A 17,292-nucleotide genomic window follows, 5' to 3' on the forward strand; every position below is an offset into this window, starting at 1 on the left:
TTGGTTTCATTGGCATTTCACAGATGGTGTCTATTACCACCATCTACCGGCCTGAGGTGTGATCTACTAGCCACAGCTATCTGTCACAATAAACCCACCAACATGGCACCTATGGAACAGTACTTACTATCAAGGCTCTTTGTGCTATAAATGAATGTGTACGTACGTACCTGTATGTGATGTGAGTGTGCATAATTTAGTTGGGGTTTATGTGTTTTTTGTTGGAAGGAGGCCGCAGACTTAATGTGAGGGGCAGCTGAGGCAGTGAGTGTGGGAGAATTTGCAATTACCACTGCACCTCTGTTATTTTGTGGCGCATTCAGACAGGATAAGATAAACTCTGTGATTTTCTCAATTTACAGACCTAATGACCGGATTTGTCAGACATCGTGACCAAACATTTTCTGTAATTTCGCAACTTCCTGTTTCATCTTGTCACATTCATTGTGTGCGTGGCCGTGATTTTATGGTTTTCTGACAAACAATTGGAATGTTTATACCCTGAAATGCCCCAGGTTGACAAGCCAAGGGTGCACTTCTTGAAACCATAGTTGCTAATTATGATAGCTTCTTTGTTGGTTACTATGAGATTTGTCATCGGCAACTACCCACGTTGCTAACTGGGTAACAACTGCGCTTCCGACAAACACAAATGAAACCTGTCAATATCACGTTGAACGCAAATAAAGTTTCTAGTGTGGGCCTATATATACGTACAGTTGTAATACTCACTGCCAGGGCTCTAAATGAACTATATTCATCACCAGCCAAAATGGCTAGTAGATGTTAATTTTACAAGCCAAACATACACTCACTAATGGGTCAAACTTAAAGTGACTAGCAAGTTGGTGTTTTCTACTAGCCAAGCTGAAAATTCACCAGCATTTGGCCGGTTGACTGGTGCTAATTTAGAGCCCTGCTCACTGCTCTACTGCAGCATTCAGAGCTGCATCAAAGCCAGCTCACTGTAGCTCCAATCCTGATCACTGATAAAACACTGGGCCTATACTCTCTTCACTTAACAACTCAATCATGATATTACAGAAATGTGGTGCATCAGGCGATTTATAGGTCTAGGTTTGTTGTTGGACCGCCGCTGCAGATATCTTGTGTTAAAGGCATAACTTCTAAGAGGGTGGACGGATTTGCACCAGACCTTGGGTGGGAACACTATATAATAATTTGTTCATGGACTGATTAGATTTGGGAGGCCAGGGCTTTTTAAGAATTGGACGACTTTCAACATGTCAAACTTTTGTTTGGCCCATAAATTATGAACAGGCTTACGGATTTGCTCCATTTTTTGTGGTAGCAGTCTATAAAAGGTACATGGACTGATTTGATACTGGAGGCCAAGAATAAACATGACAGACTTTGTTTGGCCCTCGACTTTTCAACAGGTAAATAGATCTGCAACAAATCTTGTGTGGTAACACTCTACAGTTAGGGCTGCCATGGTTGGTGGTTAAGGAGATTGGCTTTACTGTAGATCAAAGGGTTGCAGGTTCGAATCCCACGCCTCAACGCTCTATCTCTCTCCATGGCTGAGGTGCCCTTGAGCAAGGCACTGAACCCCCCACTGCTCCATGGACTGTGAAAGTGAAAGACCACCTGGGAAACTCCAACTCCCAATGGAGTCAGTGGTACCCTGAGCATGGTGTAACCATGAGGATAATACAATGTCTTGAAGCTATTTTAAATGAGCAAATGAGCTTTCAGGACTACGTATGGCCTGCCGCTTTCGATGATGTCATTAATAGTTCTTGAGCCAAATGCTGTGAAGTACGCATGTGAAGTCTGCCAGGCTTTAGACATTACTATTTTCAAAAAGTACGCAGTCGCAGGCCACTCGAAATTCAAGATGGCTGCCCATTTTCCAAGATGGCCACCATACAGATAAGAATTGGCAACTGAAACAACTATTCAAATGGCGATGCGAGCCCCAAAATTGTCATAGATACTCTTAAGCACACTTGTTTTGGAAAAAACATGAAGGCCACTTGAAATCCAAGATGACCACCCATTTTCCTAGGTGGCCACCATACATACTTGTATGTGTAAATGGTGACTAAAACATTTGTTGAAATAGTGACACAAGCATCGAACTTTGTACAAATACTCCTCAAACATGACCAAAGGATGTGGGTAAATTTGAAATACAAGATGGCTACTAATTTCCGAAATGGCCACCACAAGCATGTGTAGAAATACTGCAGGAAATACAGGCAATAATACAAGCGCCAAACTTTGTCAAATGAATTGTTGACATGAGTTCTTTGAAAAAGTATACAGTCCACTTGAAATTCAAGATGGCGACCTTTTCCCAAGATGGATACTTTACAGACCAGTAATGGATCTGGCTATAACTGAAACAATCGTTCATGTGATAAATGCATCCAACATGGCTCTTTAGACATTACACTTTTGAAAAGTACTTGGATTTCAGTATGATCAGCATGTGTACTTAATAATAGCGACATGTTCACACATCTCACCACTTTGATGAAACTGAATCATCGTACATAATCGATAGGCAGTAAAACAAAAGCCTTTCATTTTTCAAAGCCATTTACATTTTCACTTTCCATGGCATTTTGAAACCCCTGTCAACTAGATGAACCCGTCTGGCGGCAAAAGATTTTTGGTTGGTGCAAGCCTCAACCGTTGTGGTATTGCCAAAACATGCTCCAGGCTCAAACCCACCAATGAAAACACAAGGAACTGTTGGGGTGTGTGCCTTGGCATACCAATGGAGACCGCAGAATGCCAAGTGGTAGCAAATATCGTTTGGACAAGGCAATGCTAAAGCAATATGAACTACTAGCAACAATGGTTAGGTCCCAACCACAGTGTTCTGGTAACGGATATGAGCAAGCCCAGACTTAAGTTTTCACAGTTTGCCCCGCAAGGCTAATTGGCTGTTGGAAATACCTCTGCAATGGATGGAAGAGTTCAGAAGACTGTACAGTACATCTCCACTCTTTGCCAAACCCCAGTCAGCAGGACTCTGTGTCTCTGTTTGGCACTGTATTGTCTGACTCTATATGCCTGCTTTGATAGGTATTCCCTTGTGTTTCCCAAGCTTGATCAGCACCGACCAACAGTACTTGATAATGATCTTGATGTCTTCGAGAGGTTTGAGATGTCAGGTCCATTTCAGTTGCATGTGTAGCAGACAGCCTTAAGCCGGGCATACACTGAGCGTTATTTTCGCTCATGGGTATTAAGCTCCTGCTCACACTGCATGATGGAATTTCACTATTTAAAAGTTCACATCTCACAACTCATGTCCTCACACTATACGAGCCGACAGTCGATGCGAGCCAAATGCTTCCACTGCGCGACTCGACAGACATGTTTCCCCGGTCAGCAGAGGAGGGAACATGCGCACCTGAGGTGGAGATGAGGTCGCGCTCAACAGCGAATCGCACGGCCCTATTCATTTGTGCATGTGAAGTGTCAAATGGGGTCATAGGACTGCTTTAACTGTGCGATTTACGCACGAGCTACGACCAGGATTTCAAACCGTTTTGATTTTCTTGCGACCCTGCGATTGCACAATCGTGAGGCGAATTCGCTTGTCGTTACCCCATGTACACTGCACAATGCAAGACTCACGAGTGAGCAAGAAATCGGCCCAACTCCCAAAAAGTCGCGCGAGTGCCAAATCGGGGTAAAATCGGGGCAAAAGTCGCCGAGCTTTACAAAGCCATTTCTCCAAGTCTTACATTACAAAGGGGGCGTGGTTGTCAGCATCAGGTACAGTAATTGCACCCATAATTGGAACTGGTTGTGAGAAGGCGGATTGGAAGCGATACACAGGTGTGCTAAAATGACATCAACCTGTGCTTTAAATTAAGCCTAATTTTGACTGAGCAAAGGGCTATGCATAACGCCATGGATGCTTTGTCCAGTTATATACAGTCTATGGTATGAACAAAGTGGAGAAATACTGTACAGTCTTCTGTACAGGCCCTCCACCCATTGCACATTTACCATTTATGATCATTTCTCAAATACCCTCAAATCAGAGATTATGAAAATGCAGTCATCAATGGTAGCCATCTTGGATAATAGGTGGCGATCTTGTGTTTAAAGTAAGCAAATTTTCCAAAAGGTCTAAGAAGTGTATGTACCATGTTTGATGCTTGTATCACAATTTGAATATTTTTTTCAAGTATGTAACTGCTGCAGTAGTCCTACAGCTGCTATCATCGGGAATGGGCGTCTTATTGTTCTGTGTACAGTATTTCCTGTGCACTTCTGCACACTCCTGTACACTTTCTTGTTTTAAGAAAACTGTGTAATTCGTTCGATAACGAGACAACGGATATTAGATCAGGGCTTCAATAACTATCATAATATTGCAAACACAAAATACATTTCCTCTACCCATATCCCACACATATACATGCAAAATACATAGACTACTTCAGAAACCCATATTCATCAATACACACCAACATATTCTCCCTTCTCAGTCAATTGGAAAGTACTGAAGCGATGCTGGAAAACAAAGAATGGTGTAACGTTGTAGCTGGTGTTAATTTTTTGGAGTTGATAAACATACAAGCTCTTACTGGACATAAAATGTTCAACCATGAATGTGTGTGTGTGTGTGTGTGTGTGTGTGTGTGTGTGTGTGTGTGTGTGTGTGTGTGTGTGTGTGTGTGTGTGTTTGTGTGTCCTGTTGTCCTCATCACGGTGCACAGAATGTTCTTATTACAAGTGTCTATAATTAATCATACCCCCTTGCTTAGAGTATCTTAAAACTAAGGCTGCAACGATTAGTCGACTAATCGTGACTAATCGACTATAAACATTTCTCGACAAGAATTTTCATTGTCGACTTATCATTTCCTTTAATTCAATGCTTTTTTACTTACTTCACTAATGCTTTATTACTTTATCGAAGCCTAAAATTGCCTAGCATGAATGAATTGGACGTTGTATCTTGGAATAAATAAGCTACCATCCTGATTTAAAGATCATTGTAAGCTGTAAGAATTTTTTCACTTCCCTGCGCAAGAGGCCGGAGGTTGGAGCAAGTCTTTTTTTTCACGACTAATCGTGACTAGATCTATCGATTAGTCGACTATTAAAATAATTGTTAGTTGCAGCCCTACTTAAAACCATAAACCTGTGAGAAGCGGGAGACTCCAGTGGGTCTTGGATGGTGTTGTAATTTCTTTCCTGCAAGTGACATTTTTCGTAGCAGAAGTCACAACCACAGCTAATGCCACAATTGTATGGAATAAATTGATAGTATTTTGGATTATATGAACATTCACATAAATGAAACATGTTGTGCAATCAATGAATTACCAACTTACCCACACAATAGTTACATTACCTGTGGTTGCCCCACGCAGACGTCTGCCTCTAACAACGTATGTGACCCATATGTGTTAATTCTTTATAAGTGACATGTCTGTAAGTGACAAGTGACATGCAACTATAGATTTTTTTTGTCAGAAACATGTATATCTTCCATAAAATAACTCTGCTTGAAGTTGACATAGTTGAAAGGAAGAGTTGCTCAAAGGGATATAGTTTAGAGTGGTGGTAGTAGTAGATTTTGAAATGCGGTGTTCAGAACAACTGCATGCGCTTCAGAGGAAGAAGCAAAGTTGAATTTAAACAATTATGTTTTGTTAGTTTCATGTAAGATTCTAGTAAAAGTACCACTTATATGTTATGTTTCTTCATTTCAATAGAAACAAAATATTCCTAAGGATTACAAGATCACTGTAAAATTCATTCCGATGGAAGAGGTGAGTAATTGTTTATGTTTGTTTATAAGTTGTTTATAAATGTAAAACAACACATTTCCAAAAAAGTTCCTTTACATAGGTATCTGAAGTTGAGAACAAGATTGGAAATGGTTACATTTTTTGTTTTGAAAAGTAACACCGCTTTTAAAATTAAAATAAACAAATTGATGGGGAATGTTTGCGTTGATGGTGACAAAGTTATTCCTTTTTTGTGATCAAATGTTTGTTGAACAGTAAATTCAGAGCAAGATGGGAGGGATAGGGGAGATGTGACACAATAGACACACAAACAAACAAAAAAACACAACTAGAAATGCTCTCAGAGAGACCTCTGCCAATGAAGCTGTTTGATAGAACATTTGACGATGTTACGTGCCCTTTTTTTCCCCAAGTCTTTCTGCCTTGTTTTTGTGGAGTTAGAAACTGGAATTTAAAAAATGCACAACAGTATCCTGCAATAGTGAAGAAACCTTTAAAAAACAACTGAAAATTTCAGCCAAATCCGTTCATAACTTTTTGAATTATCTTGCTGACAGACAAACAAACAAACCAACACTACCGAAAAGCATAACCTCCTTGGCGGAGGTAACTGTCAAGCTGCTGACACAAAGCACGGGTCAATATGCCACTATTTTGGGGCTTAATACAGTTAAAATCGTTGGCTGGGGTTTATAAAGACAAGACAAGAGGGAATATGTTGCTAAGCTGTGTACAGATCCATTGACTTTCACTAGCTTAGCGACATGCTCCCTCTTTTAACTTGTCTTAAAGCAAGGCAACAGCTTACATGAAAAATAAGGCACTTTACCACCTTTATAAACCCCAGCCAACGATTTTAACTGTATTAAGTCCCAAAATACTGGCCTAACCCTTTAAACAAAATCACAGGTGTAGGACTCCATCATATCGCTCAGCGAGTCAGGAAGTTGCAGCCAAGAATCCAGAGCTTCGCCCCACTTATAATACAACCTTGCTGTAAATCGACATAAAAATCTTGTATGAACCTGTAGTATAAACTGCAGTACTATGCAAACTTCTCCATCATAAACCAAGTTTCTGTGACATCAGCATTTGCCAAAATAAGAACAGCATTTATTGTTCAGATAAAACATGAAACTACTAAATAGATGTAGTTAGTATGAGCTTTAGGGTAATCACACAATCTTCAATATACACTATGTATGCATGATGCATGGGAGAGGAAAGGGAGAGAGTGAGTGCTTGTAACAATTACTTAATATATCGACTAGACTAGACTAGATGAGATGCACAGTGATACTAGTAGTCAAAATATCCAATTAACAATTGTTGGTCGGATGACACTAATGAAAAGATAAATGTACAGAAATTATTAAACAGATTTTGACTAATTTATTCATTCAAAAATATGGTATGTCACAACTGAAATAAACATCATCTGCCGCCCCCAAGATATGCTGGTAGAAAGAATAACCCAAAAATGCAAGTGTATTGCATTATTATAACAAACATGTATATTTTCTGATTTAAGGTGTCAAAAGGAATTGATAGACACGGAGAACGCAATAAGGTAAGGCATACTTTATGTCAAATGCAGTGGGGTGCCTGCTTACCTGGGTGCCCGGGAGCAGTCTAGGGTTAGGTGCCTTCTCAGTGACACTTCAGCCATGCTCCACTTTGCAACACACTTTGCATCAAACCATAAGGCCTGTCAGCTCCAATAATATAAAAGTATATAGTTTACAGTATTCTAACAAAGTTGTTCCTAGTGCTCAAAGCACTTTTGCACATCTTTTTTTTTTTAAAAGTGACTTGTACAACCCGACTCCCGTCATTCAGGGAGATTTGATTATTAGACTGAGATGCCTTGAGCATGGCATCATCCCAGAGCACTGCTCCCCAGGCACCATTGTTATGGCTTCCCCCCATTTCATGTACAGAATGTGATGGGTGACATGCAGAAGGTACATTTTATTTCATGCCCTGTGAAATGCTGTGCATGATGTAAGCACAGTGACCCTCAGTTATCAAATGAGCGCAAAGGAAACGGACAGAAATTGAGAGTCATGTTCATATCTCCACAAATTACGTGTGTATTATTTACTGCACCAATTTGATTGTGAGTGCAGACTAAGATAAATAGTAGATCTGAGATTGTGCATGTGTTTTTATGACACCAGAGATTTTGACATGTGGTGACTTGGTTGTAGATCTTGGTTGTAGTTCTAAAAGAGCTGTAGTTCTTAAATAATTGGCTGGCAGCTATTTTCAAAGCAGAGCAACCCACATTGCCAGAATATATTCAGCATTTCAGTTTTTTGCTGACATATTTGCTCAATCTCCTCTCTTATCCTCTCTCCTCCTTAAGCTCACCATATTTCAGATCAGCATAAAATCTGTTTCAATAGTGGCCCTTTGCACATTTACAGTAAACTGCAGACCGAAATAAGCACACTCAATGGAGTCAAAATTGTTAAATGTAAGCATTGTTTGGTATAAAATATACAACATTATACAGTATAATGTATATACAGTATAAAGTGACACTTTGTTTAAGGCTTACATACAGTATAATAATAGTAGTGCACTCAGAGAGTGCAGACCTCTGCCAAGGAAGCTGTTTGATAGAACATTTGACTATGTTACATCTTAATTTTTATTCAAGTCTTTCTGTATTGTTTTTGTGGAGTTAGAAACTGGAATGTTAAAATTCGCCTGATTCACTTATTCCCTTTGTCATTTCCAGTAACTCCACAAAATGTAATCAAAATCCTGCTAACAGACAAACAAACCAACGCGACCGAAAACATAATCTCCTTGACGGCGGTTATAATGCAATAGCCTACAATACATTTTAACATAGTGTGTAGACGTACTGCAGTGGGGTTGTGGAGAGAAGGGACTGCCAGCATTAAACCTTCAACATACTTTCATATTATGTAACCATTCCATAAATTGTTAGGTAAACGTATTCACTTGCATGGTTAGTAAATATACATTTTTCATGTGATTTTTCACATTTTAAAATGTAGCAGCCACTGATGGTCACACTTAAACATTCTTACCCTGCCTGCCTCCCAATCACTTGATGTGCCTGTTTTCACTCGCTGAAGACATTTCAGGAGACTCGAGCACTGGGATTGTGTGATGAAACTTGAATGCACGGTACAATTAGGCCTGTTGCCCGATCATTGTCAGGTCATTCATATTCTTGAGAGCTTCAGAAAGGTTCTATTGCAGCGACTTGATGGGCCCAAATAGAACAAAATGTATGTTGTTTACACTACAAATGAAAAAAAATGTCTATATGATGATTTATTTGTGTAACTTAACTCATTATTTGTTTTTGTTTTTTTTTGCACAGAGTGGCTCGTGCTGGGTGAAGCTAAATGTATTTAACTTGGAGGAAAGTCTAAGAGCCTTGGCTCGTAAATTTGGAAACATTTCCTCAAATAGAGATCATATTAACACATTCATACAGATCCTACGAGAGATGCGGTATCACATTGGTCATGCTGTGTTGGTAAGTTCTGCAAACTACATTAAAAAAGTCCTTTCACCCTCAACCAGTGGGGGCCCTGACGTTAAGTACAAATTCATTAAAATGCTATCCATTGTATCTATCTAAAGGATGACGCAATGCTGGAGTTTCAGTGCCACTACAGGGAGGAGAAATGGCCGACCCTAGAGTATTTCGAATTTGTTGAATATTTCTTTAAAATAGCAAATTCTTCAAGAGAAGAAGAGGAAGATTGTGAATCCCCACCCTGTCCCACAGTAGAGGTTACCACATCTTCTACATCTACATCGTCTTTTATCCCAAAAGGTACCTAAATATCACAATGTATCGCTACTTTCTCCATTACTAGTGATGGCAGAAAAACTTTTTTTTTTAACATACACTATGCCACTATGGTATTATTCCCCTTCAACAACATGTATTTTACAGTATAAAGCACAATATCACAATCATACAATTGACTCAAAGTGCTTTTAAATGAACATACACACACACACACACACACACACACACACACACACACACACACACACACACACACACACACACACACACACACACACACACACACATACACATTCACACACCTACTCTGGAGGGCTGCTGTATGCCGCCAATTGTCCGGGTAGTGAGTGCTGCCCAGAAATAACTCACATGCTAATCAAAATGATTTCAAACGGTTCACCTTGCCTTTGATTTTGACTTAAGCTCACAAAATGGGTTGACAAATTGCACATCTTTTCAAAACAGGTTCATAGCACTGTTTGCATAGTGTAAGAAACTCAGCATATTGAACAATTCCTGTTTTGTGTCAGTATTTAAAGTATATGTATGGTTCATGTCCAATATCTTGTAGGAGTGAGTGATTTCAAAATACTGTTTTGATTTTGTTTTAGCAGTATCTGCTAATCTGCCTCCTTCCGGAGCAGGAAGACTAAACAAAGGTATGAAACCACAGTCTCATTTCACAGCATAAGGTATATATACCATAGTTTAAAAGTTATATTTTAACAATCAAACAGTGAAACAACTCCATAAACAATTATCAAAGTATAAATGACACACAAACAAACAAAACGAGCTGAAATCTTTGACTCAATTTAACAATAACAGTATAGAGTGCACAACAGATTCAGAACAACTTTCATAAATCTCACAAGGCTCTCATGGCTGTTACAAGACATGAGTCAACATTGAGCATTCCATAAATTTGAAAGGCCAAATGACAAAACCCTATGTCTCACTGGAGCAGATTTGTTTTCTGATTGGTTGCTAGATATGCAGTAAAATGGTTTCTGCCAGGTCCACTTGTCTGAAGAAATCTGAAATCAGCTTTTTATTTACCAAACACTGTTTTATTGGTAAACACGCATCATCTTCTCTGTTACACTGTGTAGCTATCAGTTGATTTCATGTCAATAGCCGCATTTACATGGGCACCTTTAACCCGACTTGATGTATAAACCGATTGAAGTATGCATCATGTAAAAAGTAAAAGCAAATCAAATCTTTAAATCTAAAATGTTTCAGTATATTAGGTGGTTTAGAATGTTTATAGAACAGCATAACAATGAACCTACCCATGTAAGCTGTTTGATTAAGCCAGTGGTTGTCATCCTTTTTTGAACAAACACTCACTTGTCCTCATCATAAACCTACCAACTTGACCTCATCATATGCTCAAAAGTCTGATGCAATAGCTTCTCACCATGTACCTTGTTTCTGCAGACAAAACAGAGTGGGTTTCTCCAGAACATGTAAAGATGAGCCTTTTATCACTTCTACTTATCCCAGTCATTGCCATTATGCTTCTCTTTGCATGGAAGGTAAGTTTCACAAAATGCTCTGTAGAACAACTGGGCATTTTTGTTGTTGGCCTATTGCATCAAATGTCAACGTTTTATTATTCAGTTATTAATGAAATGTTATTTCTTTGTCTGTTTTTTTTATTTTTGTTTGTTTTTTAACAGATGAAATCTAGAAGGCAGTCCACGCCGCCGAGCAAAGATGAAATAGATGAAATAGATGCTATCAAAGAAGTAGATGACAGCTCACCACATTTACAAAAGGATGTTTGTGAAGAAAAGTAATGTATTTCTATATTATAACTTTTGTGACATAAAGTTTATTTTATGTGTAGCACAGTATAATACAAGTAAATGGTAGACAAACACATTGGTCACAAGTTTGTAGTGTGCCATTTGGCAATAGTTTTAATTATTTAATAGAACCCTGGTGAATGAGATATTGAAATAGATTGACATACACTCACTAACCACTTCATTAGGTACACCTTGCTAGTACTGGGTTGGACCCCCTTTCGCCTTTTGAACTGACTTAACTGCCTGCAACAATACTCAGGCTGTGGCATTGCAATGATGCTCAATTGGTACTAAGGGGCCCAAAAGTGTGCAAAGAAAATATCCACCACACTGTTGTACCACCAGCATGAACCGCTGATACAAGACGGGATGGATTCATGTTTTCATCTTGTTGACTCCAAATTATGACCCTACCATCCAAGTGTCGCAGCAGAAATTGAGATTAATCGACCTGGCAACATTTTCCAATCTTCTATTGTTCAACTTTGGTGAGCCTGCGCGAGTTGCTTGCTCAGTTTCCTGTTCTTAGCTGATAAGAGAGGCACCCGGTGTGGTCTTCTGCTGCTGTAGACCATCTGCCTCGAGGGTTGAGATGCTGTGCATTCAGAAATAATCTTCTGCATTCCCCGGTTGTAACGAAAGGTTTTTTGAGCTACTGTTGCCTTATCAGCTCAAACAAGTCTGTCCATTCTCGTCTGACCTATGGCATCAACAAGGTATTTTCAAAAATATTCAAATATGACAGAAGTCCTTTGAAATGTAGAAATTATAACGGCTATAAGCTACCGTACAGCCCTTGCCATACGTTTTGTCGCCTATCCATGTTCTTGGATCAACAGCTAACAATCTGACTTTCCGTTAATCAATTGGCTTCAGAAGTCGCTCATATGAAAGCGAACACCCTCCCAAATTAAGTTTTATGTACAAAAATAAATCTGTTGCACTGAAGAAAGATGAATAATTTAATGATGATTTGAAAGGCAGATTTTGTTACAGGTTTTCGGCCTGTCATGTAATGTCGGAAGCTTCAGCAAACAACATCAATGTTAACTACATTACAGACTCATTATTGCATCAGGTTTTAACCGGCTGTAAAGCCACAGTTCATTTACATTGGTTAGAAGAAAGACTTAGACCAGCCATTTGGGCTAACAGGCAGAGATGGGGAGAGAGAGAGGGCTTGCATGTCAGTGGTGTAGTCTACGTAGAACGCAGGTATACGCAGTATACCCACTTCAAAATTTAAGGGGTTTCAGTATACCCACTTAAAATTGATTGATCCATTATTAAGAATAGCACAATACATACAGTATACCCACTTCAAAAAATGCTCAAATACACAGTATACCCACCACAAAAAAGTAGACTACACTACTGTTGCATGTGTTTTTGTATGCGTCTCAGAGACGCTCCTTATGCTAATCTGCACTTGCGCTTGAACTGTCATCAGCTGATGCGCGCTGTGTCAGTGTTCCAAATGTCTCCTTTCAGTTTGTTGATAGAATCAGACTTAACACACAAACAATACCCTACGTATGTTTTTATAGGCTTTTGAAAATAGTATAATTTTAATTGTGTCATCATCCTCGGTGGTCAAACGTGATCATTTTAATAGATGTTATTTGTGGACACCGTGTGGTTTTCACTGTGACACGTGAAACGCATGACTCTTTTTTCCTGGGTTTTTTTGTTGTTGCATGAATCGTGCCAAGCCTACTTGTTACACTGTTATTGGTCCTGTGTCTTGCACTTTGTTATAATGTCAGTCCTATGTATATCTATGACTTTTAGTGGGATAGAAAGGAACACAATTTCAGTTTCCTTGTATGACCTGTGCATATGAAGAAACTGACAATTTGGCTTGACTTGACTGGCTGACTGTTGTTCAAAGTCACTAAATCGTCTTTCTCTCCCATTTTGATACTCTGTTTGAACTGCAGCAGTTCGTCTTGACCCTGGCTATTTCTTAATGTGAAGGATCCTGGCCTTGTTAGGACGAGTAACGTGCATTTTCATGTCATCGCGACTCGCCAAGTACTGTTCCAAAGTGAAGCATGCTTCAAAATCTACGTAGTACCACGCACTTGATTCATAGCATTTCCAAGGCTACACTTGGTGCATTCTTGCCGTGACAAAATACCCAGAATCCTTCAAGCCTCCAAGCTCGCGCTAGACTTCTTTCTATTACAGATGTGGGAAAGCCATGTATGGTAATAAGCACCATATGGTATGTTGTTGTTTCTAAGATGTGAATAGCTTCCAATAACTCAACACAACTTGGAAATTCTTTCTGCCCATTGTGTTTGTGTTGCGTTTCACAGCTTTTGTCTACAGACAATTAATGCACTGTTATGAATTGATATCAACATTCTCGTAGTTTTGTAGTCAAGTCAAGTCAAGTCAAGTGTACTTTATTGTCAAAAATCTATGTAAGGGTAAGCACAGAAGTTTGAAATTGCGTTTGACCAGTCTCCAATGTGCAGTTAAACTAAACATATCAGACATTGACAAAAATCACCTACACACGCGCACGCACGCGCACACACACACACACACACACACACACACACACACACACACACACACACACACACACACACACACACACACACACACACACACACACACACACACGCTGCGCAGTACATGAATTTACATTCTTTCTCTGACACATTCACTCATAACACAAACGTAACCAACCACCCGAATGAATTGAGTTACTACCATGTGATTGGTTGATAATGTGCGTCAATGAGCAGTTGGACAGGTGTGTCTAATGAAGTGGCCCTTGAGTGTACATGTTGTTTGTAGATATTGGAAACTTCTTGTTGTTTTTGCTCACCCTTTTGTTTTTAGTCACAAAAATGTAGTACTGGCTTACAAAATGCAACTTATTTCTGTTGGTGTACGTATAGTACAGTACCTAGGACCTTAATGGCCATAGGCAGAGATGGTATGGTATGCGTTGAAGTAACACATTGTGTTCTTTCACAGTGAATGTTTGAATGTCGTTGAAGTGATTGAGACGGTATGATTCAGTTACAGAATCACGATCTTAATGGTAAGACCTAACAACTACATCAGAATGTGCTGCACATGTGTTGTACAGTATATAATGGTTTGTTATTTGTTTTGTTAAGTCCCCTTGAATTTATTTGGCAACTCTCACTTTATTGCAGCTTGTTTTGACAAACTTCAAAGGCAGATGGGCAGGTGAAGTTTTGAAAGGATGTCACTCTGTGCTCATGCCTGCTTCATAACCACTGCAGCTACAACTCTGTGCGAACATCTCTGGTCCAATGGAGTGTGTATTTGTTTTGTCCGCTGAAGATGCCTCAATCCATTGCACATATCTGATCGTGGCATAATCACTTAGTAACCAAGCTTTTTCTGGCGGAAGATTTTTTTTTTTTTTCTGAGGACTTTGTATTCTAAAAGACACTGACAAGTCTATGAAAAGCAGACACTTCCATGCTGCTCCAAGCATTCTTTTTTTTTTTCAAAGACCACTGAAGAAAAGACACTAGAAGGGCTACAATTCATTTTTAAAGGAGTAAGTATAATGACTACCTCCACATGCACTGGTCTTAAACTCTATTGTTGTAACACTTGCTGTTTAATTGGATAACATGTTAATAACAATGAAAACGCTAGATATTTAGATATGTATCTGTTCTGTGTCTTAAAAAAGAATTAATTGTGAATTTTATTTATTTGTTTGTGTTACCAGATAAGATATACATTTTATGGCATGAAAGGGGTATTTGAAATAATAAACTGCAAATGTGTGCCATGAACATTTTCTTATATGTCATCAACATCTCTTTTATTACAATTTTCTCAAAATGTTCACAAAGGTATGCCTGCATTCCTTAGTATGGTCTATTCAAGTGACCAGGTGTTTATCATCTCTTTTTATTTTAATGACCAAACACCACAAATGTGCAGTGTTCAAATTGTAGTAACATTAGTTGGCTACTGTTTGAATACAATGTCATGTAGACTCCTCTGGAAAAACATAGTTGTAGTTACATTGGAAACATTGCAATGTAAATAAAATAATTCACATAGTCATTAGCCATCTTACAAAACAAATTATGGTTCTGGCGAACAATTGTAATAACAATACATACTGAAAGATATCCTAGGACAGTTTGGAAATAGAGTACAAACAAAATAAATAAAATCAAGTTAAGACTGGAACTTTTTTCTATACAGTATAGGCCTATATACAGTATAGGCCAACACTTTGGACACACCTTCTCATTAAATGCATTCGTTTTAGTTTCGTGGCTATATACAGTGCATTGTACATTTTCGCGGTGGGCGTCAAAACTGTGCATGAACAGATTTTCTATCCACCTGACGTCAACACGGCACAACTGATGGCCAACAAGCTTATTTTTCGTCTATTTTCGAGTGAATCCATCATGTTAGTTGTAGTAACAGCATGAATATAAAGCTTCTTGATATGCTGATTCATATAAAATGTGGAGGCATCGCGAAAAATGCTTAATTTTCAAGATGGCCGCCAAATTCAATATGGCCAATCCATATTATTGAAACTACATGGCACTTTATGGTAAAAGCATGAAAATTGGCACACAGTTACTTCTTTACGGGTATATTCTGGTATTGACATTAAAAAATGAGGCATTGTGAAAAAGAAAAAAAATCTGAATTTTCAAGATGACGGCTCTTTTTAGGAGGAGAATGCAATCAGCACACATACATGGTGTGCAGAATTATTTGGCAAACACGTTTTTCTGACCATATCATCCATTTACATCCCATATGCATATTTTCAAACACCAAACTGTATGATCATGAAATCCTATTGGATGTAAGCATTCCAAATCATGCACATTTGTATAAAAAGGTGTGATCTAAGGAGACGTAAACACCCTATATCAGGTGTGCATATTAAGCAACTTTGTTTTCTTCTAGGAAAATGTTGATCTAACCAACTCTGAAAAGTCTATAAACAATTTTGAAGGCTTCCAGAGGGATGCGGCAGGATCCCCCGCACACTGGCACCGATGTCCGCGGACATCGGCTAGTGATTAGAGACAAGTTCTATTTTGTCGGAGCCGCCCATTGACTATCCATGCTATGTTCGTGTGAAATTGGGTTTGGCGGTCGGAATTGTGTCGAAAGCGAAAGTGCTCCGCAGTGCTGTCGGAATCAATGTGCGGAGGCCCTAACTCTTGCATTGGAACTTTACATGGCATCTACATGATCTCTATGGCCCCTGTCAAAAAAGCTAATAAGCTTAACTCATTGATTGTATCTTCCATTGGCTAAACTAAATTAAAATATTAAAAAGGGGGGGGGGGAGAGCAGATGCACTCTGAGATTTGAGTAAGATATTTAAAATATTTAAAATGTGCTCTGTGTAATATTTTATCAGTTTATTTTCAGAATGTATCATTAACATTCACAGAGTTTACCTTTTTCACAAATACTTCCACCACCATCAAATTTTAAGTATTCGTAACTGGAAAAAAATGCACTTTTCATATATGTGAAGGTGGATCTTCCTCCACCATTTTGAATGTCCAGAAATAGACATTTGCAAAATTTGTAGTACTTTGGTCATACTAGTAAATATTACTTTATTATTTAGTATATATCTATGAAAAGGACACATTTGGCAATAGGCAGCACAGTTTCAATGAGCAGCATAGCTGCTATAGTTAATCTTGCACCATCCTACACAGTGCACCATTAATATAACAAGGCAAATCTGTTTGAAAACACATGCTACGTGTAGCGGCCATATTGTCCTTCATCAGGGTATAGACAAGTAGGTCAAAGGTTAAAATGGTACCCAAAGGTGTCAAAGGGGTTGGAGTCTTCCTATCTTTTCACACCATGTAACTAGTAAACAAAAAATGTCTAATCAGTCCAAACAGTC

General features: G+C 38.8%; 1 protein-coding gene across 2 annotated transcripts in view; it reads left to right on the forward strand.

Moving 5' to 3' along the window:
- The window catches only part of kitlga (kit ligand a), a 46,353-nt gene extending 29,682 nt beyond the window's left edge, over positions 1-16,671 (forward strand). The window contains exons 3-11 of one of the 2 annotated variants that reach the window (XM_063197765.1): positions 5,718-5,774; positions 7,285-7,323; positions 9,118-9,276; positions 9,384-9,579; positions 10,173-10,217; positions 11,002-11,099; positions 11,244-11,359; positions 14,370-14,436; positions 14,555-16,671. In XM_063197765.1, coding sequence (XP_063053835.1) covers positions 5,718-5,774; positions 7,285-7,323; positions 9,118-9,276; positions 9,384-9,579; positions 10,173-10,217; positions 11,002-11,099; positions 11,244-11,359; positions 14,370-14,409 — 750 coding nt within the window. In that variant the 3' untranslated portion in view covers positions 14,410-14,436; positions 14,555-16,671. Of the gene's footprint in view, positions 1-5,717; positions 5,775-7,284; positions 7,324-9,117; positions 9,277-9,383; positions 9,580-10,169; positions 10,218-11,001; positions 11,100-11,243; positions 11,360-14,369; positions 14,437-14,554 lie in introns of both variants that reach the window. The other variant, XM_063197764.1, reaches the window with a different exon arrangement.
- The last annotated feature ends 621 nt before the right edge of the window (positions 16,672-17,292 follow it).

The sequence above is a fragment of the Engraulis encrasicolus genome, chromosome 4, assembly GCF_034702125.1.
Source record: "Engraulis encrasicolus isolate BLACKSEA-1 chromosome 4, IST_EnEncr_1.0, whole genome shotgun sequence".
Taxonomy (NCBI): Eukaryota; Metazoa; Chordata; class Actinopteri; order Clupeiformes; family Engraulidae; genus Engraulis; species Engraulis encrasicolus.